General features: G+C 49.3%; 1 protein-coding gene across 5 annotated transcripts in view; it reads right to left on the bottom strand.

Moving 5' to 3' along the window:
• Positions 1 to 16512: 16512 nt before the first annotated feature.
• Positions 16513 to 24820, bottom strand: part of BRPF3 (bromodomain and PHD finger containing 3) — a 33515-nt gene continuing 25207 nt past the window's right edge. For 3 of the 5 annotated variants that reach the window (XM_033099061.1, XM_033099045.1, XM_033099053.1), the window contains exons 11-13: positions 24210 to 24307; positions 20221 to 20375; positions 16513 to 18876 (exon numbers count right to left, since the gene is read on the bottom strand). In XM_033099061.1, coding sequence (XP_032954952.1) covers positions 18693 to 18876; positions 20221 to 20375; positions 24210 to 24307 — 437 coding nt within the window. In that variant the 3' untranslated portion in view covers positions 16513 to 18692. Of the gene's footprint in view, positions 18877 to 20220; positions 20376 to 24209; positions 24308 to 24820 lie in introns of those variants that run through there. The other 2 variants (XM_033099071.1, XR_004422187.1) reach the window with 2 other exon arrangements.

Here is a 24820-nt window from a genome sequence, read left to right as displayed (position 1 = left end):
CATCCCCTGAACATAAGCCCTAATGCATCTTTTGGGGCAAACATTAATATAAGACCCGATCTTCTTTTCGGGGAAACACGGTAACAGAAAACTCAGTGTGGAGTAGCCTAAACACTGAGGAAAGTCTATTCTATTTATTTGGGAGAAAAACCCTTCCCAGAAAGCCCTCCAGAAGACTCTCCCTCTGGGTCCACCGGCCAGCATTGGGTCACACATCCATGCCTTAACTATAGGGGAGGCTGGGAAAATCATCACAGGGCATTTTCATTCTCTGTAGTGGGATGCAGGCTTTGCCAGAGGAAGGAGGGAAGGTGAAGGGCAGTTTCTATTAGGAGAGGGAACCAATAATGCCTCCTTCAACCTCCCTGCTTGAGTCTCCTCACCTCTTTGATCTACTCCCAACATTGCCGTTACTCATTCATTCATTCATTCATTCAATAATTCATCCATTGGATTAGTCAGGTTCAGCTAGCTTATGTTCCAGTAACAAACACCTTCAACTACCAGTAGCTTGGAATAACAGGGTTAATTTTTACTGGCCGGGGATGCAGTGGGAAGAGATAGCATAGAGATCTGCACCAGCTCTTACCTGCTTCCGCCTGAAATTGACATGTATCAATTCTGCCCACATTTTATTGGCTAAAGCAAGTCGCAGAGCCACACCTGACTTCAAAAGGTCATATAAGTGAGATCATCCTTTGTGCAGGGTGAGTATGTTTAACAAATATTTACTGAGCATTGACTATAAGCTAAGTGAGGCACTGGAGGTGTATTGGTATGAAAAACAAAGTATCTGTTCTGAAAGCATTTACAGTCTAGGAGGAATAATCTTCCCCTTCCTTTAGTGCCCTCATGCTACTATATAAAGACTTCAATTGTACCATCTCTTGCATTTTTATTGCATTAAAAGAAAAACAAAACTTGGCTGTCTGCCTAAACAGGCTGTAAAACTTTACAGATGTCTTACCTCCACTTACAAACAATGCCTAGAATAGTGCCTCACTCTGGTAGAAACTTAATAAATGTTTGTTGAATGATGTATGAGATAGGATGTGCTCTGCTACAAGGTACAGGAAGCCCAGCTGACAGTGGCTTGAAGAAGCAGAGTTTGTATTTTCCTGGAGCGAGAAGTCTAACAGCCAGCAGCTGCTGCGGTTGGTTTCTCTGTTAAACATTGTCAGGCAGGACCCGGGCTCTTTCCAGCCTTATGCTGCGATACGCGTGGCTTGTTGGCTTTTCCTGCTCGTGACTGGACCTCGTGGTCAGACTGCTGCCACTGCTCCGCATAACGTCTCCATATTTAAGGTGGGAAGAAATACAAGGGGCAGTGGCAGCAGCTTTCCTCTGGGGACTGTCTCTGGAAGCACCCAGTAGTGCACATCTTGGGGCCACAACATGGAGCAGAGGGCCACTCCAAGCTTGGAGTGAGGCTAAGAAAGAGATATCTGGATTTCCAGTCTCTGTGGTAGGAGATGGCAAGGAAAGGGCTGGAAGTGTTTGGGTAGCCAACCGAAAAGCTTCCCCGCAAATGAAGACTATGTGCTCAGTAAATATTTACCGGTGGAAGTTCATATTCTTATGATCTGGTTCTTTATTGATTTTTAATAACGTACAAAGGACCCTCATCATTGTTGTGACTAACCAGTATTGAGTGCACCTTCTGTTTGTGCTGGGCACGATGCCAAGCAAGTTATATGAATTTTCTCATTCACACTTCGCAATACCTATGACAGAGGTATCATCAGTCTCTGTTTTACATATGAAGAAATGGAATCCCAGAGTAGTTAAGCAACTTGTTCAACTTGTTCACTTACCAGCTAGTAAGTAACGAAACAGGGGTTTGAACTCCAGGGTCTGACCCAGAGCCCATGTTCCTATCCTAGAACTTTAGGGGTAGAAGGAAACAGAGAGTTCATCAGACCCAAGCCCTTTATTTTCATGGTGCCGAGGCCCAGAGATGGGAGGTAACCAGCTGAAGGTCACACAGCAAGCCCAAGTTAGACGCAGGCCCAGGACCCAGGAGTCCTGACTCCCAGGCCACAGATCTTTCTATCACACTGACCTATCTCTGGTTAGAAATCTCACATTAGTTCACTGACCTTTCAAAGGACAAATGGCCAAACGTGGGATCCTGTGGACAATTCAGTTTAAAAAGAAATGTATTTGACTTAAGGTTAGAACAAGTCATTTCCTTTTTTGGAATCAAAACTTGATGATTAGTTGGCTCTAACTCTTTTACTCATCTCAGTGGAGACTCCAGCCTGTGCATTTTTCAGTTCTTCAGAGATAAGAGGAAGGAAGGAATGCAAAGGTCCAACAGCTTCAGTTGGGACTTACCAAGATTACTTCAAACTCCAAGCTCCTGACTCAGAAATGCCGTATTTGTGGTGTTTAACCACGTCCTGTATCACAGCTTTGGGAAGCCTCTTGAGGGAGTAGAACATCGGCAGGCTGTGGGGTCCCTTGAGCTCGGCCCATTGTGAGAATGAAGTGAAGATAATGGACAGAAAGCACCTGGTGGCTGGGACTCGGTAAACGTCAGTCCCCTTTCCCTTGTCCTCGGCTACTTCCAGCCAGCACCGTATTTAACACGCAGTGCCTACCTTGCCCACACCCGTCCTGTCTCAGAGCCTCAAGTTCCTTTGTCAGCAGAACTGAAAAAGTTTGCTTAAACTGAAAGTTATTTTGGTGCAGCATTTAAGATCTTAGAGAGCAAAGGTATAAGCATAGACTTGTGAATCACACAGGGGTTTGAATTTTGGCTCCATCAGTCCCTAACTATGTCGTAGTTGTGTAACCTCCTGTGTCTCAGTTTCCCTCGCAATCCAGTGGGGTTAATAACAGTACCCACCTCAGAGGGTTGTTTGGGGATTCGATGCAACATGTGTGCAGGGAGCTGAGAACTGTGTGTCACCCGATGAGCACATCCTACAGGTTCGCTGGAGGCTTGTCAGGTCCTTCAGTCTCTTCAGTTTTTCATCTGAGTTTTAGTGCAGGTTAGACAAAACATTTTCTTGGCTTCTTTGAAGAGTAATGACAATTTGGGCAAATGACTGCATGTGACAGCAGAGTGAGGTGGTGTCACAGGCAGTAGTGGAGAGTCCAAGACTCTCTGGGGCGGGAAACCTGGGTTCGAGTCCAGGCTGTGCCACCAGCACCCATACGCCCTGCTTTCTCTAGGCTGCAATTCCATGCTTGTAAAATTTGGGGGTTGGAAGAGGTGACCGGTTAAATCATTCCTGGCTTTAGATGTCCTCGCTAATCACGGCCAGCTAATCATCTTCTTGGAAGCCTTACGTAACCAAGACTGACAACAGGTTAGTAAAGGTTCAGAATCCTGTAATTTTGGTTTGAGAATGAAGAACTCTTTCGAGATCTCCTGGACCAAGGAGAGCCAGTTAGGAAGGCATAGCAGCCTTGAGGAGTCACCAGCCTGTCGGCCTCATCTGGCCTTCCCACTCTCCTCTAGCCCACCTTGGACACAGGGTGACTTCCATCCGCCACCATTTCCCCCAGATACTACCGTAAACGAGCTCTCAGATCCTTCCCCACATTCTGAAATCCATCCAACAAACATGTACATTCACTAAACGTGCGCCCACCATGCACCAGGCACTTTTTGGGGATGTGGACAGAAGACGCAGCCCCTGCCTCCTGGGCTGACGTTCTAGTGGGGACAGACTGAAGCAAAACAAACAAGTAGGAGCTGGAGCAGAGCAGGCGGAGCAGCGGCGAGATGGATTGAACTGGTTTTGCAGAGTGAGTACAATTTAGCAAGCTCAAGGTGTGGGTGAGAATGTGGAGCTGTAATAACTAACCGTGGAGTAGAGCCTGGGAAGGGCGGGGGGAGGGCCTTGGAGGGGGCAATGAAAGGTGGCAAGGTCAGGGGCCGTGTGGGTGAAGGCTTGAAGGAATGGAACAAGCTGGAAAGCGGTCTGAATGTGGGGTCTTTGGAGGCTCTGGAGCTTGACTGTGGGCCAGAGTAGCTGAACCTCGGGAGACAAGTCAAGGAGCCAGGAGGCCAGGGCATTGGTGGATCAGGCAAGTGGACAGTGAAAGCACGGAGCATGGCACAGGATGAGCTGCAGAGGGGCCACTGAGGTGGGCGCTAAGACCCTCAGGGAGTTCGTAAAGCAGCGATAGGCAGCAGGGACAGCAGTGAGTGCCGGAGGCTGGGAAAACATATTTAATCATGCAATTCAATGTTACATTTTGGGGAAAACCTCTTTTGTTGGTATGATAAGAACTACAGAAAGGGAGAGAGCTAGTTGATGTCAGGTAAAGCAGGTCTGAGCCTTAAGTTGAGAAATACCCGGGAGTACCTCGTTTCACCTCGGATCAAAGTGGCTGGCCAAGGGCCGAGAGCTCTTTGTACAGTCAGATGCGGCCCTAAGCTGGTGGGAAGGCATTTCGTTTTCTAGGAGTGAAGGAACTTCCTGTCATCTCTGAAATACCAAGGAGGTAGGCCTGAAATTCAGAGGCCTGAAATAATACTGTGATGATAATTTATTAGTCTCGTCTATCGAAAGCCATTGACTGAGAGGCAATGTGTAGAGGGGATAAGAACGTGGGCTCTGCCTGGGTTTATCCCAGCTCTGCTCCTTAGTATCATTTAACCTCATCTGTACAACTGGGGGAAGAACAGCGCCTACCCCTTCCATTTCTGAGAAGTAAATGAGTGGAAACGTGTAGAGACAGTTGCCTGGCCTGTGTAAGGACTCAAAAACTGTTGGCCAGATATTCTAATCTTTTTCATCTTTGCTCGCAACCCCCCCAAACAAACAAACAAACAAACAAACAGAAAACACAAGCAAAAACAGGCTTCAAAGGCCCTGTGCTGTTAGCATTTCCGTGTGAGCCAGAGAATAAAGCTGAGACGTGGGTTTTCCCTCTGCTAATTGCAGTTCAACAGCCACTGGGAGGCAGTGTGGCCCAGGGAGAGGGGGGCTGTCCTGGGAGTCAGAAGCCCTGGGTTTCCCGTCCTCCTCAGCCTATCAGGCTAAGGCCAGGTATGGCCAAAGACAAGGCAGGGTGTCTCTGAACCTCAGCTTGCCCACCTGTGAAGTGGGAACGATCATTCCACCAGGCCTAGTGGAATGACAAGGTGGTCTTGAGGACCAAATGAGGAGACATTCCATTAGGTAAACTCACTGAGAAAGTGTGTGCAGCTCACTGGTGTTGAGTGTCTGCCTACTGTGTGCAGGGCAGTGGTTCAGAATGTGGCCTGCCCCCTCCCCAGAGAAGTACCCAGAAGACAGGTGTGATAAAAAAAATACAGTGAATATTTAAGTAAAAAAAATTTATTCCAGTAAAAGACACTGCCATGAATCCCCCTCAAATACTCCCCCTCGCTTCGAACACACTCATCCCATCCTTCTTGCCACTTTCTGAAGCAGTTCTGGGACTCCTCTTTCGTGAGTATCTTTACTTCATCCTCCATCATGACAACGCTCCGTGTCACACATTGCTTCTGGTATACGGCAATTTCTGTCAAACAAAAATATTATGGTGTCCTCATCCGCCTTATTCCCGGATCTGGCACCGTGCGACTTCTGGCTCTTCCCCAAAGTCAAAATGATTCAAGACATCGAGGCAGCCACGACAGCACAACAATATCACCAAGTATCTGTTTGAACCTTTTGATGTGAAACGTGGAAATGCAGTATGTGTGGAAGGATGAGGAGAGAGAGGGACGCTGTGTGTGGGCGCTAGAACCACATATGGGCATGATCCCAGGTCTACCACGTTCCGGCACGTGATCTTGCACGAGTTACTCAGCCTCTCTGCAGCTCAGTTTCTGCATGAAAGGGGCGTGATAACATAATACCTGCAACCCACTTGGACCATTGGAAGATTGCCACCAATGAATTTAAAGCACTTAGTTGGAAAATGGTTGCTGCAGCTGTTTAACCAGCGAGGGCTCCCCACTCTCCAGATCAGCTTCCAAACTTCCCAGAGGGCACAGTTTATCTTTTCCTTTTACATGCAATGCCCCAGGCACCCAGCCCATGGGAGTCCCTGCACCTTCAGGATACCAGGTCAAAGAAGAGTGTGTGGGGGAGAAGAGGTGGGTTTTGTTGCATCTCAGTCAAATGCAACAAAATACATTTGCTATCTCCCAGAGAAAAAACCTTGCAGACCAGCAGCTGGGCTGTCTGGAAACCAGGCCCAGCTCTACTGAACCCCACATCCCTTCACCTTGAGCTGCACCTCCTTACTCTGTTGAAAAGGTGTGCATCTGAATTACTGGTGCAAGTCAGTTGTTTGGGCCCACCCTAGGACCTCACTTTGCCCACTGAGGCCTCCAAGATGGAGCTCCAGCCAAACCTCTGGCACTCAGTCCCATGAACTCTCACCCCGTCTCTCCCCAAACTACTCACCAGTCTTCGGGCACATCCAAACCTTTCTACCTTCCCCCTCCACACTTGTGATTTTGAGGATATCTCCCTCAAGAGAGAGATTTCCTCACTTGCCTAAATGATGCCTGGTTAGACACAGCTAAAATATCTGCTCCCCCAGAAGCTCCTCCAATGTGGCTTCCTTCCCCTTCCTCCTGTTGGTTCAGAGGAAAGCGTTGGGGCGGGGGGCGGGCATCATCACCTGGGAGAAAAGATGGTGTGCTGAAACAAGGCAGGGCAGATCTGCTTCCCACCTTGGGGAACTTGGGGAATTAAAGGCATTGGCTGGAAATAGACAGGCACAGGGCCACCGGGGAGAAAAACTGTCTTCCGTTTTCATCTAAACATCTCAGGAGGTTCCTGTGTAAGAAACCTGCATATGGCCTCCCCACGTACAGATGTGCTTTAACATCTATGTACAAAGCTATGCACTGCAGAATTGACTGTAAAAGACTGGAGCCAACTCGATGTCTATCAATAAGGAACTGGTTAAATCAGTCAGATTTTCATATGATGGAACACTCTCCAGCCCAAGAAAGGAGGAAGACACATGTAAAAGAATGAAACTGGACCCCTGGGCAAAGGACCTGAATAGACATTTCTCCAAAGAAGATATACGGAAGGCCAACAGGTACATGAAAAGATACTCTACTAGCCATTAGGGAAATGCAAATTAAAACCACAATGAGATATCACCTCACACTTGTGAGAATGGCCATCATCAAAAAGACAAGAGATACTGGCAAACATGTGGAACAAAGGGAACCCTTGTACACCGTTAGTGGGATTGTAAATTGGTGCAGCCATGATGGAAAACAGTATGGAGGTTTCTCAAAAAATTAAAAATTGAACTACCTATGATCTAGCAATCCCACTTCTGGGACTATATCCAAAGGAAACAGAAACATTCAAAAAGCTATGTGCACCCCAGGTTCATAGCAGTATTATTTACAACTTTTTTGATATCAGAAGGATTATTCATTATGTATTTGTACCAACTGGACAAACAGTTAACCAAGTTTACTATTTGGAAGTTCTGAAAAGGCTGCGTGAAAAAGTTAGACGACCTGAACTTTTCACCAACAATTCATGGCTCTTGCATCACAACAATGCACCAGCTCACTCAGCACTGTCTGTGAGGGAGTTTTTAGCCAGTAAACAAATAACTGTATTGGAACACCCTCCCTACTCACCTGATCTGGCCCCGAATGACTTCTTTCTTTACCTGAAGATAAAGGAAATATTGAAAGGAAGACATTTTGATGACATTCAGGACATCAAAGGTAATGCGACGATAGCTCTGACGGTCATTCCAGAAAAAGAGTTCCAAAATTGGTTTGAAGGGTGGACTAGGCGCTGGCATCAGTGCATAGCTTCCCAAGGGGAGTACTTTGAAGGTGACCATAGTGATATTCAGCAATGAGGTATGTAGCACTTTGTCTAGGATGAGTTCGCAAACTTAATTGTCCACCTTGTGTGTATGTATAAAGTGGAATATTATTCAGCCAACAAAAAACGAGGGAATCCTACCATTTGTAATAATATGGATATACCTTGAAAGCCCAATGCTAAGTGACCTAAATCAGGCAGAGAAAGACAAATAACAGTATGATCTCACTATATGTGGAATCTTAAAAAAAACAAAAACAAACAAAAGAACTCATAGAAAAAGAGATCAGATTTATTACCAGAAGTGGGGCGAGGGAGAATCTGATGAAAGTGGTGAAAAGGTACAAACCCCCAGGTATAAGCATTAGAAATAAAATGTACAGCACGGTGACCAGAGCTAACACTGCTGTAGGCAGGATATATAGGAAAGCTGTTACGAGAGTAAATCCTAAGAGTTCTCATCACAAGGAGAAATGTTTTTCTTTTTTTCCCCTTTCTTTAATTGTCCTTGTATCTATATGAGGTGATGGATGCTAGCCAAACCTACCGTGATAATCATTTCACAATAGATGTAAATCAAACCACCGTGCTGTACACCTTAAACTTACGCAGTGATGGACGTTGGTTATTTCTCAGTAAAACTGGGGGGGAAAGGAGGAGAAAGTCCTCATCGCTCTGATACGGAACAATCACCAAAATAAATTGTAAGTAAAAAATACAATGTGCATAATCAGGGAAATGAAGATATAAACCACTATGATTTCACACATACTATTCTGTAAAATTTTAAAACCTGATCATTCCACGTGTCAGTGAGGATATGGAGGAAAGGGAACTCTGAAAATGCTGACAGGTGTGTGCCTGGGCATAACCACCCTGGAAAACAGTTTGGCGTTTATCTCCTGCAGGTGGCAATGCATTCTTTAGGACCTGCAAGTATCCGAGGGAAGCCCTTACCACCCCAAACTGTACATACCAGAACAGTCACAGGAGCGCTGTTCCTAGAAGCCAAAATTGGAAGCAGCCCACATGTCCTGAAATAGTACAGTGATAAATGAGCTGTGTTATCTTCATACAGTGGAATTCCGTACCGGAGTGAATATGAGAGAACCACAGCCATGCGTCCCAGCATGACCGAGTCTCAGGACCATCATCGTCAGGGGGATAAGAGCAAGTTGTAGAACACGGCACGGGATACACTTTCTTCTCTTCGAAAACCAAACAGGGGAAACACCACACAGTATTTATCGTGTGGTGATAGAAACCTGTGGCAGGACTATAACGAAGAAAAGGGCACGATAAGCATAACACTCAGGATAGGATGCAGGGGAAGAAGAGGTGGGTGGGGAAGGGCCTCGCAGAGGATTTCCGAAGCTCTGCTTCTGTGTCTAGGACAGGGGCTGGGTACTGGGTGGCTGACTGGATCATGGGTTTTTAAAATTATATGTATTGTATAACTACTATTTTTGTATCTAGGCAATATTTAATAAAGATAATTTTTAAAAATGAAGCCTAGGCCCGTGTGAACAGTGTGTTATGTTTGTATGCAAAAGGGGACACACACACTGATACTAAAGTATCTCTGGAAGGTCATATATGCAACTGGTAAAACTGGTTGCCTCTGGGAGAGGAACTGGGGGGCCGTGGGGAGGGGACTGGGAACTAGGAGGAGGGAGATGCTCCTGAATTTAAAAATTTTGAACCACATAAACCAATTGAAATTAAAAAACAAAAATATTTGAAGAGAGAGGCTTAAAGAAGGAGAAAGAGAGGACACGGAGAAAGGGAAGGGAAGGCGTGAGGGAAGAGGGAGGAGAGGGAGGAGGGAGACAGAACGAGGACTGGCTGGGCTCTGGCCGCCAAAACCCAGATGTGCCCAGAACCGCAGCGGAGCCAGAAGCCCAGGAAAGCCTGCGTCCTCATCTCACAGCTCAGCTCGGGCCTAGACCCAGACCAGTCTTGCGCCCAAGGCAGGCCAGCTTCAAACCATTGCCTGAGTGAACTCTGGCTCTGCAATCTTTTGTTTCCAGAGCTTTGTTTCCCAAAAAGGCTCCCTTGGGTCTCTTTCTCTGACCTTGCCTTCTTATCTCAGACCTTCTTTCTCCCCACTGGTGACCTGAGCACTTCCTTGGAAGTCACTGCAGAGTTTTCTGAGCCTTCGTCCTCGATGACTCTGAAATGTGCATCTGTGTCACCAAGGTCAGCCAACAGCAAATAGGTCCTTTTCATCCCCTTTTTAATCCTCCCCTCAAAGATCCAGTGTCATTTGCTACGCTGCCTCATCAAAACCTGTTCGCACATTCTTTATTCACACTGGAATACCAATAACTCAAAGGAAAGCTGGGTCACAGGCTTGTCCTGTGGACCATGGCCTTGAGAGGGAAACCATGATGTGCTAATGGAATTTCAGGCATCAGCCAGGGGACAGAAGGATTCAGACCCGTGTGCAGTGGTGGGTGCCTTTGCCCAGCCGGTACTCAGGATGCCTGAGGTCTGAAATGTTGACATCTTGGGTCCGTACAAAAGAAGGGGCCCCTGAGGCTGTGTTCAGACCCCCAGAACCCAAGGGCCAGAGGGGAGGAGGAAGGGCCAGGGAGGGGTGCACTACTCTGAGCTAAGAAATCTTATTCCCCAAAGAGCCAGTGCAGGGCTCTGGCGGCACAGGCATATGGAGATGGGAGGTAAGCCGGCTCTCCCACCTCACCCGACCCCTCAAAGGGGAGCTCCCTAGGTGAAGCAAGTAGTCTTATAAAGGAAGAGAGAAGCCTGGCTGTATAATGGAGCTTAGCGGAAGCCATTCCACTAGCAGGTCTGGCGCAAACACCATGGGCTGGAGAGAGTAAGTGTTGGCGTGGATGTGGACCCCTGGTCTCTCTCATATGCTGCTGGCAGGGTGTAATTATACAGCCAGCGGAAAACCGTTTGGTAGAGTCTACTAAAGCTGTCCTGTGACCTAGTAATTCTGCTCCTGGAGATACACTGAAGAGAAACGCATGCTGTGTCCACCAAACGCCACGCACGAGAATGTGCACAGCAGTGTTACTCACGACAGCCCCAAACCTGAAGCCACCCACGCCCGCCAGCAGCAGAATAGGTAAACAAACCCCAGTGTGTTTACGCAGTGGGATGCTACTCAGCAATAACAAAACCCAAACTACAGCAACACGCACAACAGGAATGGAGCTCAAAGGCATGATGTTGAATGAAAGAAGCCAGACCCAAAAGAGCACGTACCGTATGCTTCCATTTATACGACATTCAAAAACAGGCAACACTGCTGTACGGCCACTCCCCTGGGAGGGGGCGATATTGACTAGGAAGGAACATGGGGAACTTTCTAGGGCAATGGAAATGTTCTATATTTTGATCTGGGTGGGGGTTTCATGGATGGATACACATGTAAAAATTCATGGAGCTTCAGCTTACGTGTTGTGTACCTTAATTACTGTATGTAAAGTTGTATCTAAAGCAGCAACAGTGTTCAAGGTCTAAAGCTCCACTGCTCCTGCCCCCGGACCTGACTATGTGGCTGCTGGTCTCGCCCTTGGAATGACCTTGCATGCCAGGTGCTGGTGGCTATAACTGCGGGCAAAGAGCAGGAGCGTCTCAAGATGGAGAAGAAATTATATGGCCGTTTGGGGGTCTCTTCGCTCACAGATGTTTGAACAAGGGACAGAGTTTGATCTAGGACTTATTTCCATGGAAATGCACCCTCAGTACCAAAGTTCTTGGGATGGAGATACACAGCTCTCACTCAAGTCCAACTGCGGGAGACTACCAATATTTTAGCAAAACAAAAGAGAGAAAAGCAAAACAATAACACGCACAGTTTGGCTTGGGCCACTTTACCATACACAACAAGTGAGGAAAAGCCAAACGTGGGTGGAGATGGTGGTGGGCCTTGTTTCAGCCATGCCAAGAACTTCTGCAGTGATGACAGACAACTAACAGCCTCTCAGAGCGGCTGATTACTCAGCCACCCATACAAGAAACTAAAATACGCAATCTATCCAGAAAAAGAGACGGTAAGGAATTACATTAAAATGGTGGAAATAGTTGTTCCTGGGTGGTTAGAATAAACTTAGTTTCTTCTTTGCACTTTCTAAAAAAAAAAAAAATCTCCCAAATTAGATAGCAACAAATAAATTGTATAATCTTTCATGACCAGCTCAAATAAAATCCTTCAGGGTCTTTCTGAACTGCAAAGCTCGGGGAGAGGCCCTCCCTGAGCCCCCTGCATCTTTGCCCAGCAGGAACCATCAACATTGCACCCCCAAGACTGCCTCTCTGTCCCCAACAGGGGCCAATACAAAGGAGAAGGGAAGAGGAAGGAATGCAGACACTGCTTCAGAATGGGGGGGAGTTAGACTGACACCTGCCACCTCCAACCAGCAAGCAAGGAACACACAATGTTCTTTGAAGTAACAACACAACCACCCTTCTGAAATTTGGGGACAATTCGCTTTTTAAAAAATTGAGGTATAATTGACACACAACGTTTTATTAGTTTCAGGTGTGCACCATGATTTGCCGTTTGTATATATTGCAAAATGATCACCGTAATAAATCTAGTTAACGTTTGTCACCTTACGTATGGATTTTGTTCTGGTGATGAGCATTAAGATTTACTACTCTCTGAGCCACTTTCAAATATGCAATACAGCATTATTAACGACAGACAATTAGCTTTTTCCATTCCATGTAGACTGTGAGTCTCAGCCCTCTTAACAATATTAAAATTGTAGCAAATACTAACATATGAAGCTCAGACAACTAAGTTCGCGAACATTCCACCGTGCAGTTACACAGTGAAAAGTTTGCGAACTTAATTGTCTGACATTTCGTATATAGAAATATAAATAATACATTAACATGTTTAATACGTATATAGATTTCTTTTCTTTCCACCCCTAGGGCCCTCTGCCACCCTTGAAGGGAAAAGGCAAGCAGAGGGGAACCTTCCCCCCGCACCCTCCGTGCCAAGGTGGAATGGAAGCAGCCCTCCAGTTCTGGCCGAGCAGACACACACCTCTCCAGCTCCTCTTCCCCACCACAAAATGAGGCAGAAACTTCTGTCTCCGCCCAAGACCCCCTTCCCTCGTGCCAGCTCTGACTGGCTGCAGCTGGCAGGGCCACACGTTCACACTCATTGCAGAGCCAGGGGTGGACTTGGCCCCCACATTCCATCTCCCTCAGCACCCCTCCCAGAGCCTGGCAGTTTCCCCACTCATCTCCTCTTCTCTCAAAGTCAAAGCTCACAACCTAACCAGGTCAGGAGAGTCCATCTGAAAGGCAAACCCCACTCAAGTGTTAACAGAAACGGATACATTAACGGGAGTGACCAACAGGTGTTTGGCAATTGCTTTCGGTGGTATTTTAGAACTTTTTAGGGAAATGAGAGTTTCTGTTCTGGTCAGAGTACCCCCATGTGCTCCTAGATCATGGCATTTTAGACGTGCGTATATACATTTTCATCACGGCATTGATATAATTAAAAACTCTGCTCACTTGGAGAGCTCTGAGTATGTGTGCCTGCAGAGAGCAGAAAATGCTGGGTTCTGGTCCAGCATTGCCTTTTCCTGCTCTGTGAGGCTGAACGTCTGACCCGCCTCGGGGAGATGAGTCAGTGGGCCTAAAAGGCCCTTGAACCTTGTCATTCTGTGAGGCCATCCGGGACCAGACCCCTCTGCAGGCAGTCTCCATCCTCAGCCTCTAAACATAAGGGGCTTTCCTCAGGCCGGCCCTCCCCCTCTCCTTGGCCATTCTCGTAGCTGCCCTGCTGGGCTCCAGTTCCCCACATTTCCGTCCTCCGCTCCCACCCTCCTCTTGATCTCCAGGCCCAGTTCCATCGGCCTCCTGGGAGCTTTTCTCAGATGTCCTGTAGGCAAACTCAGCAAAGACTAAACTCTGTCTCCTTCCCTCAAACCCTTTACGGATCCCTCCAGCCACCCACCAATCCGGTGGTAACAGTCCTTCTTTTTATTGGGGAAGGGGAACAGGACTTTATTGGGGAACAATGTGTACTTCCAGGCCTTTTTTCCAAGTCAAGTTGTTGTCCTTTCAATCTTAGTTGTGGAGGGTGCCGTTCAGCTTCAAGTTGTTGTCCTTTCAGTCTTAGTTGTGGAGGGTGCAGCTCAGCTTCAGGTCCAGTTGCTGTTTCTAGTTGCAGGGGGCGCAGCCCACCATCCCTAGCGGGACTCGAGGAATCGAACTGGCAACCTTGTGGTTGAAAGCCCACTGGCCCATGTGGGACTCGAACCGACAGCCTTCGGAGTTAGGGGCACGGAGCTCTAACCGCCTGAGCCACCGGGCCAGCCCCCACATTCCTTCTTTTTGATTCTGACGTCTAATTAGTTGCCAAGTTCCAGGCGAGTTCTCCTCCTGTCTAATCCTTCCATGGATGCTGCCACTTCCCATACTAATGCCTCACCCTGGCTTCGGGGTCTTCTATTAAGGCAGTTTTCGAGGGGCTCAGAAAGGTCGAAGACATACTTGAAGTCACACAGGCAGTGACAGGGTTCATAATCCTGACACACTTCCAGGCCACCTCAGTGGCTTCCAGATGGAATGGTGGTTCGTCATTAGTTGGAATATGCTCCATACCTCCCTGGGCTCTGCCTTAGCTTAATCCCCTTCCTTCATCTACCGGAGGCGCCCAAAAAATGTATACACGTCTCATATTCGCCTTTTGTTATCGGTATATATTGAGTATTACAATTTTAATAGTTTTTTCCTGTATTAAAATGTGTCTACATTTTTTTGGCACCCTCTGTGTTTACACTGCCTTCTCTTTTTATCCTCGCCTGCTAAATTCCTGCCCATCGGGTCATCTTTCCTCTACTGTGTTTGCAAGATGTTTTATAGGGAGAGCATGTAATTTTGCTCTAAATTGCCTTCGCAATTCAAAATATAAATTTATAAATGGGGATTTTTAACCTCATTTTTTCAAGACTTGAACTAATTGCTTCATTCTTCTGAAAGCTTTTGTTATCCCAACCAAGCCTGATGTCTCTCTCCCAAACTCCTCCGCTCGCTGGCTCGGGAGCCTCAGACCTGCCTCGGCGGCGTTGTCAGCAATGTAAGCACCCTGGAGTGTAGCTCTGCATTCCCAGCGTAACTCAGGACCTTCGGTACTGCGTTCAGGTCATACCAAACCAAACCGAGAACGTTCTCACTTTGGGGACTTCAGTGACAAGAATTTCAAAGGTCCTGAGGAGGTATCAGGAGACACCTGTGTGTTTTGGCCATACCACTGAGACAGCACAGGAGCCAGGCAGGGACAGAGAGATGGGAGAGGGGAGGGGCGGAGATGGGAAAGCTGCCCTAGGGCCCGAAACCCCGCAGTTCCTTTGTCCCTGGGAACGCTCCCTCTGATTCTGCTCTTTAAGATGTGCCTTTCCAGAAATGATGGAGCCACAGCCACTGAGAGAGAGGAAGAAAGGCACAGAACAGGCCAGCACAGCCCTGAAATGTGTGGAGCCCATGAGAAAAGCCTGGGACAGATCCTTGTCCCAGGATTCTGCCACCATTTCTTGCCTGGCTGAACTTGGACAGGTCTTTCAATCTTGGTCAGTTTCCTCATCTGCAACATGAAGACCCGATAGGCTCAAGGACCCCTCATGGGGACAGACAATGCGAATGACACATGAGCATCCTAGAGTCGAATTCTGCAAGCTTGGTTGTCGTGTCCCACGCGACTAGGGTTGTGGGGAGCGAGGAGGGCGGCGCAGGGTTAAGAAGACAGTAGCCATGAATAGAGTGAAGAGGGGCAGGGGGACAGGGGGACGTGCAGCCTCAAGGACTGAGCCCCAAATCGGGCCTACACATAGCTTTCATTAGTTAGGTGAGGAAGTAAAGGAGATAAAGCTTGTCAATCTCAAGATCTGTGAATCCCACACATCCTAACAGGAAACTGATTCAAGCCAATCACCCTTGCCTGCAGGCAGCTGAACCGTAAGTCTCAGGATGTATGTGCTTCCCCAAGGGACAAAACCTTTATACATATGAATAGATGGAGAGCACATCATTGAATCTCTTCCCTTGGAGGTTGTGGGAAGGAATGCAGCCACAGAGGCAGACGCTCTCCTTAGCCTGGGGAAGGTGGGGGGCTGTGCCCACCTCTGTGAACCCCGTGGGTTTTCCTGTTGGTCCCCACGTGGCTCCGCCTGGCTTAGGTTGTCTTCCCCCGCCCCTGTGGGGACTCTTACCCATCATTGCCTGACCAGCCATCCCCTGGGGCCAAACAGGGAGACTTAAGGTGTAAACACAAAGGTGAAACAAAGTCCCTGAAAGGATTCGTCTCACACTCTCCTTTCTTTAGGGGCAGGTACAAGGGGACAGATGGGTAGCCTGCTGCACGGCAACAGTTGGTAAACAGGTTCCCAGGTTCCGGCCAGGATGTCCCCAGGGCCACTTCTGCCACGAAATGAGGAGCAGAGGAGCAGATACGCCCAAAAGAACAGCCACAGGGAAGCCGAGGCGTGGGAGGTGGGCTGGCCCTTCCAGCGCTCCCAGAAGGCAGTGCTGTTTGGGAGGGAAGGGCATCAGGGACCATCGTCATATTCCTCCCAGGGATCCAAGAGACAGACAGGCAAAGAGACAGAGCCCTATCCAGCTGGGAGCCTGCAACAGCTAAACAACCCCATTCTTCAGGGCCCCTGGCCTTTCAAGGAGGGAGTGGGCTGTCGGAAATTAGGAAGCGAGGGGCCCCCACTGATGACACCAAACACAACACAGCAACTGCTGCCCATTAGAACATTTATTTCTCAGAGAGAAAATAAGTTTCAGACAGTCATATTATAGTAGGTAAAATTAACTTCTGTATTCTTTACAAGCATAGAGTTTTCTCTGTTTATTACCTCTCTTATACCATCTGTTATAAACAATTCTAGAAAGCAAATAAAGTCACTTTCTACAATAAATAGAGCATCGTGTGCTTCACAGCAGACGCGACTGAGACACGCAGGCCCCATGCCACAGCAGGATCTGAGCCGTTTCCCGTTCTAAAAGAGCAGTTCTAAAAATGAGACTCAGAGAGAGACTGAAAGATTCAAGGAGACTGGGGGCGGGGGGGGGGGGAGAGAGAGAGAGAGAGAGAGAGAGAGAGAGAGAGAGAGAGAGAGAGAGAGAGAGAGAAAGAGGAGAGACAGAGAAAGTGTTGGGGGGAAGAGACAGACCCAGAGAGAGAATAGAGAAAGCCCCGAGATCTTACAACACAGGTTGAGACAAAGGTCACAGAGTCCACAGCCGACCGACTACCTGGGGAGAGGGGGTGCATTGGCTCCTTTAAATAAACCACACTGTGTGCATTTAAAATACTCAGTCACACAATGGAGGACTCCAGTAATGGAAACTATAGGCCTGAATAATTTAGAACAGTATTTTACAATTATATACACCATGTCCTTCCCTAGCCACATGCTGTATTGTATTTTTAGTATTGTACAAAATCCAAAACCCCATCCTTTATGTTGGAGAGTTTTGTTGGTTCCCTTTAAAACTCTGGCTCTTGTCCCAAATTGTATAAGAAGTTGTGGTGGTTGGTTGGTTGTATTTTTAAAAACTTGTGTGTAAAAATGGCAGTGATCTCCCCAGTGACTTGTTTTGTCCAAAACTCCCCTATGAAAAATTTAAAACAATTAAAAAGAACATCAGGTTAAAAAACAACATGGTAATCAGTGGCCTGCGACCTGGCCCTGCAACTTTGGTGCTTAAGAGGTGAAAAGAAACATCCAGAGAACGGACATCGAAGCCTCTGAAAGTTGTGGTGGTTTGTCAGTCAACATTCCCCGTTTCACAGTTTTTTTTTTCCTTCCGTTTTTGAGAAGGTGATGGTGGGGAGGGGGTTGAAGGGAAAGGAGGAAGGGGGCAGAGGGTTTGACATCAAAGTGCTGGGCTCCTGGAGTTGGGAAGTGGGAGCAGCAGAGGCTGGGCAGGGCAGAGCACCACGCCGCCCATGGTGGATAGGGGGAGGAGGGTGGAGAGGAGGGATGAAGAGGCAGACCCGGCTCCACCCCACCCACCCTCAAATCCCAGTGGACAGACGGACACTCACACATCCAGCCTGGTCTGCTGACAGGAGCCGGCTCAGCCTCAGCCCGCCTCTGGGCAAGACAGGGCGAGGGCAGGAGGGACTCCACCGCAATCCCAGGGGGCAATCCCTCACGGCGCGGCCTCAGCTGGTGTCTGCACATGCACAGGGCAGGTCGGGCTGGGGTAAGGTGGGGGGCAGGGTGTGTGTGCTGGTGGAGGGGTCACCGAGGGGTAGGCTGGCCTCTGTTCCGCCCTGAGGGGCCAGGCGGAGGCACCCACCTAGCGTAGCAGCTGGCCTCAAAGGGAATGAGACATCAAAACAAAAAGACCAGTTTGGTGATGGTTTCTGTCAGTTTGGCACAAGAGAAAGTCAAGGAAGGGAACACAGGAAAAACACTGGGTAGAGGAGAATATGGGGCGGGGAGGAAGGGTGACAATGGGTGAGGGAGGAGAGGAGAGAAGATGAGCTCGGTGAGATTCCCCGTGGGACCCGAGTATCCACAGCACCTCTGGGGTCAGTGGCAGAGCCTCGCTTGCCCTGAGGTGTAGTTAATTGGGGGTGGGGGACGGGGCCGGGCACACCTGTGAGAAAGAGCCCAGGACTCCTCGCCTTCCGGGGCCCATCTCCTCAGCTGGGCCTCACAGCTGTTTCTACTTCTAACTGGTTCTACAGTGGACGAGCCCCTGAGGAGCTCAGGTGGGAGTTTTTGGCACATAGCAGGCCCGCCAGTGGAACCATGCAATTGGTAAAAACTGGGCCTTGCCCTCGGAAAGGACACAGCCCAGCTCTGGCCTGCTAGGAAAGGGGGAAGCTGCCGGCCATACGTCTGGCTGGGGCAGAGAGAAGCTCTTCTGTGTCCCTCGGGCCCCCTCCTACAGATAGCTGGAGGCGACAAAGGAGTGGGGCCCCCGAACCCGGCTCAGGTGGATCATTGCGCGGTCGTAGGCCACCTGCACCGACTTGCGAATGCTGGTCTTGCGACCTTCCAGCATCTTGAGCTTGTCCACGGTGTCCTCCACACCCAGGGGCAGGACTTTGTCCCTCGGAAGCCACTGCCTAGAATACAAGCGCCGTAAGAGACGTAGGCCGTGGTGGACCCCTCCCACGAGGGGGCTGCTCAGGGCCCATTGCCCAGGACCAGGAGCCAAGGGGGAGGGACAGGCAGAGAGCAGCAGGCGGACACCCCAGACTGGAGGCCACCATGGGCCCTTCCCGGGGCCCCAGGGTGCTGTCTGCTTGGGGGCCATCAGGACCAGGAGCCAAGGGAGCCCACGTGCTGCCCTTGGGGCCTGGCTGAACCATCAGAGGCTGGGCCTTGTCTGCCCTGGAGAATCAGGGAGCTACAGCGAGGAAGTGGGGCTGAGGCCATGCATCAACGAACCGATCTTGGGTGGGGCCTCCACCTGGTTTTTAAAAAAAAATATCCCCAGGTGAATCTACAAGTGGCTAAGAGCCCAGGCTTCAGGGCTGGGTCTTGGTTTGTATCCCAGTTCCGACTATGGGGCCTTGGCTTTCTGAGCCTCAGCTTCCTCATCTGCAAAATGGACTGGGAGGGGATCAATGAATATTTAAATAAGGATTAAATGAGATCACATGTAATTTACATAAGGACACAGTAAACACTTAAGAAATGGTAGCTATTATTATTATTATTAATGATCATTTCCACTAGCTGGTCCTACATCTTTATTCCGTGGGAGCAGAGGTGAAAGAACTCTCCTGCTGGTGCTAAGACAAACCGCAAGGTGCTCATAAACAGGAGCAAGCAGGCGCCTAGCCGGGCCGGCAGGGCCCAGAACCCCGCCCCCAGGACTGACACATCCCAGCAGCCACGGGACGTGCTGGCAGCTGACAGGCTCTGGGTGAGTTCCCTCCAGGAATCACCCTCCACCAAGGGAGCTGCCTGGCCCAAGGCCACGCCCCTCCCAGGGCAGCCAGCATTCAGTGACTAGTTGATGGGAGAGGGGAGGTACAAAGGCACAGCCCCCCTTTCTGACACTGATAAGGAGCCCCCCGGCCCCCCCACAGGATCAGCTGAGGCCTCAGGAGCAAGTGCACTGCGGTTCAACCTTTCCTTCTGCCCAACGCTGCGTCCCTCATCCCACAGCTCTCCCCAGAAAGCCTTCTGAATCCAATTTCCATCTCAGAGACACGTGTCCCAGGGACTCTGCTCTTGGTTATTAATACCACGATTCATCAGTGTTGTTAGAGACACGCATTACTGGAACTTGGCACGCGCAGGGCAGCTGCCGGCAAGTAACCCTCCCCTCCCCTGGGTGGACGCAGGGTGACCGAGCCCACAGCCCCCGCATGTCTCTCCAGCGTGTGGGCACTTGCTCAGCCTCCCGCCGGGCCCCAGCCTGCGCCCTGGCACAACCGCCCGCAGCAGCACCCACTCACCAGGTGCGCTTGTTGTCAAAAAAGAGGACAAGGAAGAGCTTCTCGCCAGCCTCGGCCTGTTTCTGCTCTCCCAGCTTCAGCACATCCAGCGGCGGCACAGGGATGGGGACGCCATTGTGCAGCAGGCCCTCCCGAGGCATCTTGGGGTCGATGATCTGAGGTGGGAAGGAGCCGGCACTCAGCTGGGGGTGGGCGGGGCGAGCAGGGCAGCACTGACCCCCCACAAGCAATGCGGGGCTCCGCGAGGCCACCCCCACGTGATGAGGGGCTGACCTCCTCCATGACTGCAGTGCCCCGCATGGAAATCCTGACTATTTCCCGCTCGCTGTCCCAATCCCTGGCCCTGCCCAACCAGTCAGTGCTTTAGATGAGGGAGCCTGCGCCACGACACGTCAGGGCCCAGAGCTGAAACGGAAGGCATCGGAAAACCAGCCTGGGGGAAGTCAGAACTTGGAGCGGCGTCTCTGACATCCGGGTCAGACAGGCAAACTCCTTCCTCGCAGTGTCCCTTAGGGGAGAGAGGACACCTTTGCTTTCCTGTCCATTTCCCCGGGGGCCCTTTGCGATGCACTCCCAATGCTCAGGGGCCTTCCCAGACAGCACAGCTTTGGAGAAGGTTCTGCATCAGCCCCTCCCCTGGGTTCTGTCAGACTGTCATTCTTCCTGCTGCATGGACCAGGTATACTTGTGACACCTCCACAGTAAGACCCGAGAGAAGCTAGAAGACGGAGCTTGGCGGGTTGCTGAGGGAAGGATGATGTGGCAGGAAACTGGGGGAACGAGTCCTCCAGGTTGTTTCGCCACAAGGCCAAGGCTCAGCCAACTGCCTGGTGGCACCAACACAGTAACTCTCCGGTCAGCGAAGCGCCTAGTCATTCACACATCACCACCTCATTTCAGCCTCTTGCTGACATTCAGAAGCCTTCCGACAGGTATGAGCTGACGGGAAATGCCAAGCACAGGAGGAAGAGAGGAGGAAGCTGGTTGAGGCCAGTGCCGGGACTAAAACCAGGCATTTGCACAAGGTTGGGGCCTCTGCTGCCCACAGCCCCCTGCACAGCCCCTCTTCCAGAGCAGCCGGCCGATAACCTGTACGTGCTAAGGCCAGAGAGACACACTGAGCAAGCGGCTTTCTCTAGAGATGGAGCAATCTTCATTTCTACACCCTGTCTCTGGGGGTCTCTTCTCATAATAATCTGCTCTATTATTTCCCTTTGGGTGTCTGCCAGCCTCCCTCCAGCTCTCTCAAGACAAGCAGTTGGAAGCAGGTGCTCTGGTTACGAGTTTACACTAAGGAAGAACCACGCCTACCCTGCCCTGCTGTGTGATTTGGTCAAAACTCTATCTCCCAGCCTGTTTGTCCCTCCTGGGCGGGACTGCAGCTAAGGGCCTGCTCAAAACCACCACACAAGCCCCCAGAGCTTCCTCCATCACCAAACAAGACAGTGGGCCTCCTCCGATGTTTTCTCTGCACAAGCTTGCTGGTTCATGCCTTGCATGTGGGGCAGATAGTGAAAAATGTCCCCGCAGGGCAGCGGCAAGGTGGGTAAGTCTGCCACTTAAGGAGAACGCTCCTCCCTTCTTAAAGAGGCAAATGTGTCCCAAAATAATAAATAATGGTCCATTCACTCAAATGTTATACAGATGTGAAACAACATGAAAATAAAGCTTGTGATAAACTTTAACATGTATAATAAATGTGTACATACACTATTACGGATACAATTTATAAACAATAAATAGAAGGAATAATATATGCTTATAGTCGACATGTTAGACTGGTGGGGATCTGTGTTGCTTTTCTCTATTTTTCCCAAACTACTATAATGCAGATACCTTACTTTTATAGAAAAACAAAAACCATTTTTTTTAAAGAATAAGAACCTCCCCCCTCAAATTTAAAAGCTGTGCATTCACTATGGATGCAAGTATAGTCAACCCTTGAACAGAGCAGTGAGGGGCACTGACTGCAGTGGAAAATCTATGTATAACTTTTGACTCCCCAGAAACCTGACTACAGTTGTCCCATGGTATCCATGGGGGATTGGTTCCAGGGCCCCCATGGTTACCAAAATCCGTGGATGTTCCAGTCCCCTCTATAAAATGGCACAGACCAAGTATGGAGTCAGCTCTCTGTATCCGCGGATGTGAAAGCTGGGGGTGTGGAGGGCCAACTGTGTATTTATTGAAAAAAATCCACGAATAAGTGGACCCACACAGTGCAAACCGTGTTCTTCAAGGGCCAGCTGTACATATTTAAGCACAGGAAAATGACTGGAACAGCGTAAACCAAAATAAAAACACAGGTTGTATTCAGGTGATTGGGTTTTCTGGTGGTGGCTGAATTTCTTTTATCATGAAATAAAATGTATGATTAAGAAGATAATTAAAAAGAAAGAAAGAAAGACTAGTTTCAGACTGGCTGTTTTGCGTTGTGAGATTTAAAACAACCAAAACTGAAACCTGCACAGCCTTCACCACTTCTTCAGCGACTAAGCCTGAGCCTTGTGAAGACAGCCCCGGGCCCAACCCCCTTGGCAATGGATGAGAGCATGGGTTCCCCCACTTGCGACTGCTGAGGAAGAAGTGAGGCAGGCAATGTGGACTCCAGGATGGCTCTAGCAGGCTCTATAACCTTTTGGAGCTATAGTTTCCTCACCTGTCCAAAAAGGATCAGAGTTCTTTCCCTCCTTACCATAAGAGGCGGCTGTTAGACTGGCCAGAGCCACAGACATGCACGAGCTGGGAGCAGCCCAGAGCTCTGTGTGCGTCAGGAGGTTGGGGGCGGGTTCTCAAACCTGGCTACAGGTGCCTCTGGGAAGCTTTTGAAAACATACTCATGGGCTGGTCTGCTCTCAGAGTCTGTGTTGGTAGTTGGGAGCCTCAGTACCTGCATGGCTTAAAAACTTCCCCTGGATGGTTCTGACATGCCGCAAAGGTCAGAATCAGCGTGTTCCAGGGCCGGATGGACAGCACCTCCCCGATACAGAAAGCGCTCTAAGAAGTAACAATCAAGGTGGTAAGAATGGAATTTTCAGCTACTGCTGCCGGGAGTCTCCACCAGGACTAACTTTCTAAAGGGCACCTGGGCAACGTGCAGCAGGAGTTTGCACGGCCGCTGCCCCACGAAGGCGCACCTAAGAACACCCTATAAAGAAACAATTATAAGCCCAAAGGCAGAGCTATACTGATGTCTACTGCTGCCTGTTTATCATAGAGAAAAATGCCAAACAATTTAAATGACCAACTAGGGAATGATTAAAATAAGGTAAGTCCATGCATACAACTAAAGACAACGCAGTCATTAAAGTGACGTTGGTGAAGAATGTTTAATGGCACAAGACATGCATGTTTACGGTGTGCTGGTAAGTGAAAGGGAGGCTAAACGGAGTGTGGTCTCATATGTGCATATTTATGCATCCAACAAAAAAAGAAAGGCTGACTGGATTTGCACCAAGAGGTCACTTCTGAGTAGACGTGACTGTGGATGATTTTGAACTTGGTGGCTCAGAACACAGGTATCACACATTTTAAGCCCTGAGCTCAAATTGCAACCCTGCCACTTAATAGCTAGGTGACCATGGGTAACAAACACATAGGGCCTCAGGTTTTTTTCCCTACAAGATGAAAACAACCACACCTTCCTCAGTATTTCAAGAACTTAGCATGACAGATGTTTAATAAAACATCTAAGCATGATGAGCAGCTTTTAAAACTCTCTACAATGAACACACATTACTTTTATGCACTAGCAAATCAATCCATCAATCCCTAAGAGCCCTCCCTAGTCTGTCTCCCTGAGCTGGGAGCCTTGCTGGTTTGACCAACCCAAGGCTGGGGCAAAACCTCCCTCCCTTCTGCAGCTGAAGGCGCCCTGACTCCCACCAACTCTGCTGGCTTGATCCAATCAGATAAGCCCCCGAGGCAAGGCGGGGGCCAGAACCGCCCAGGGGAGGGAGGGAGGGTGGCAGCATCTGGGGCAGACTCACCAAGGCAGGGTAGGAGGGATAGCCTCGGCACTTGGCCCACACCAGCTCCAGGGGCTCCAGGTCTCCACGGTCTTCAAAGGGCATCAGGAGGCTTCTGCCTGGGGGTGGGGGAGGGGAGGAGACAGTGCCCAAAGGGGACATGGAATGGTGCCCAGGAGGCCTGCATGTGGCCTCCTTTTGACTGAGCAATGAGTCAGCAACACCCCCTCCATATTTTCTCTTCCCTGCCCCTTCCTGAGAAGTTCTCACCCTAGATCAGGGCTTGTTCTGTAAAGGGCCAAAGAGTAAGTATTTTAGGTTCTGTGGGCCATGGTCTCTGTTACAACTATTCAACTCCGCTTTGTAGTAGGAAAGCAGCCATAGACAATCTGTAAATGAATGAGTGTGGCTGTGTCCCAATAAAACTTTAGTTTTGGACACTGCAATTTGAAATTTCTTATCATTTTCACGTTACGAAATATTCATTTGATTTTTCAATCATCTGAAAATGTAAAAACCATTCTTAGCGCGTGAGTCCTACAAAAACAGGCATAGGCTCTAGTCTGGCGACCTCTGGACTAGAACCCTAGGGTGGGGTTCCTTGGAAGAATGTCACTGCTTCATCACCCGGG

This window comes from Rhinolophus ferrumequinum, chromosome 3 (assembly GCF_004115265.2).
Source record: "Rhinolophus ferrumequinum isolate MPI-CBG mRhiFer1 chromosome 3, mRhiFer1_v1.p, whole genome shotgun sequence".
Classification (NCBI taxonomy): domain Eukaryota; kingdom Metazoa; phylum Chordata; class Mammalia; order Chiroptera; family Rhinolophidae; genus Rhinolophus; species Rhinolophus ferrumequinum.
This window is presented reverse-complemented; position numbering and strand designations above follow the sequence as displayed.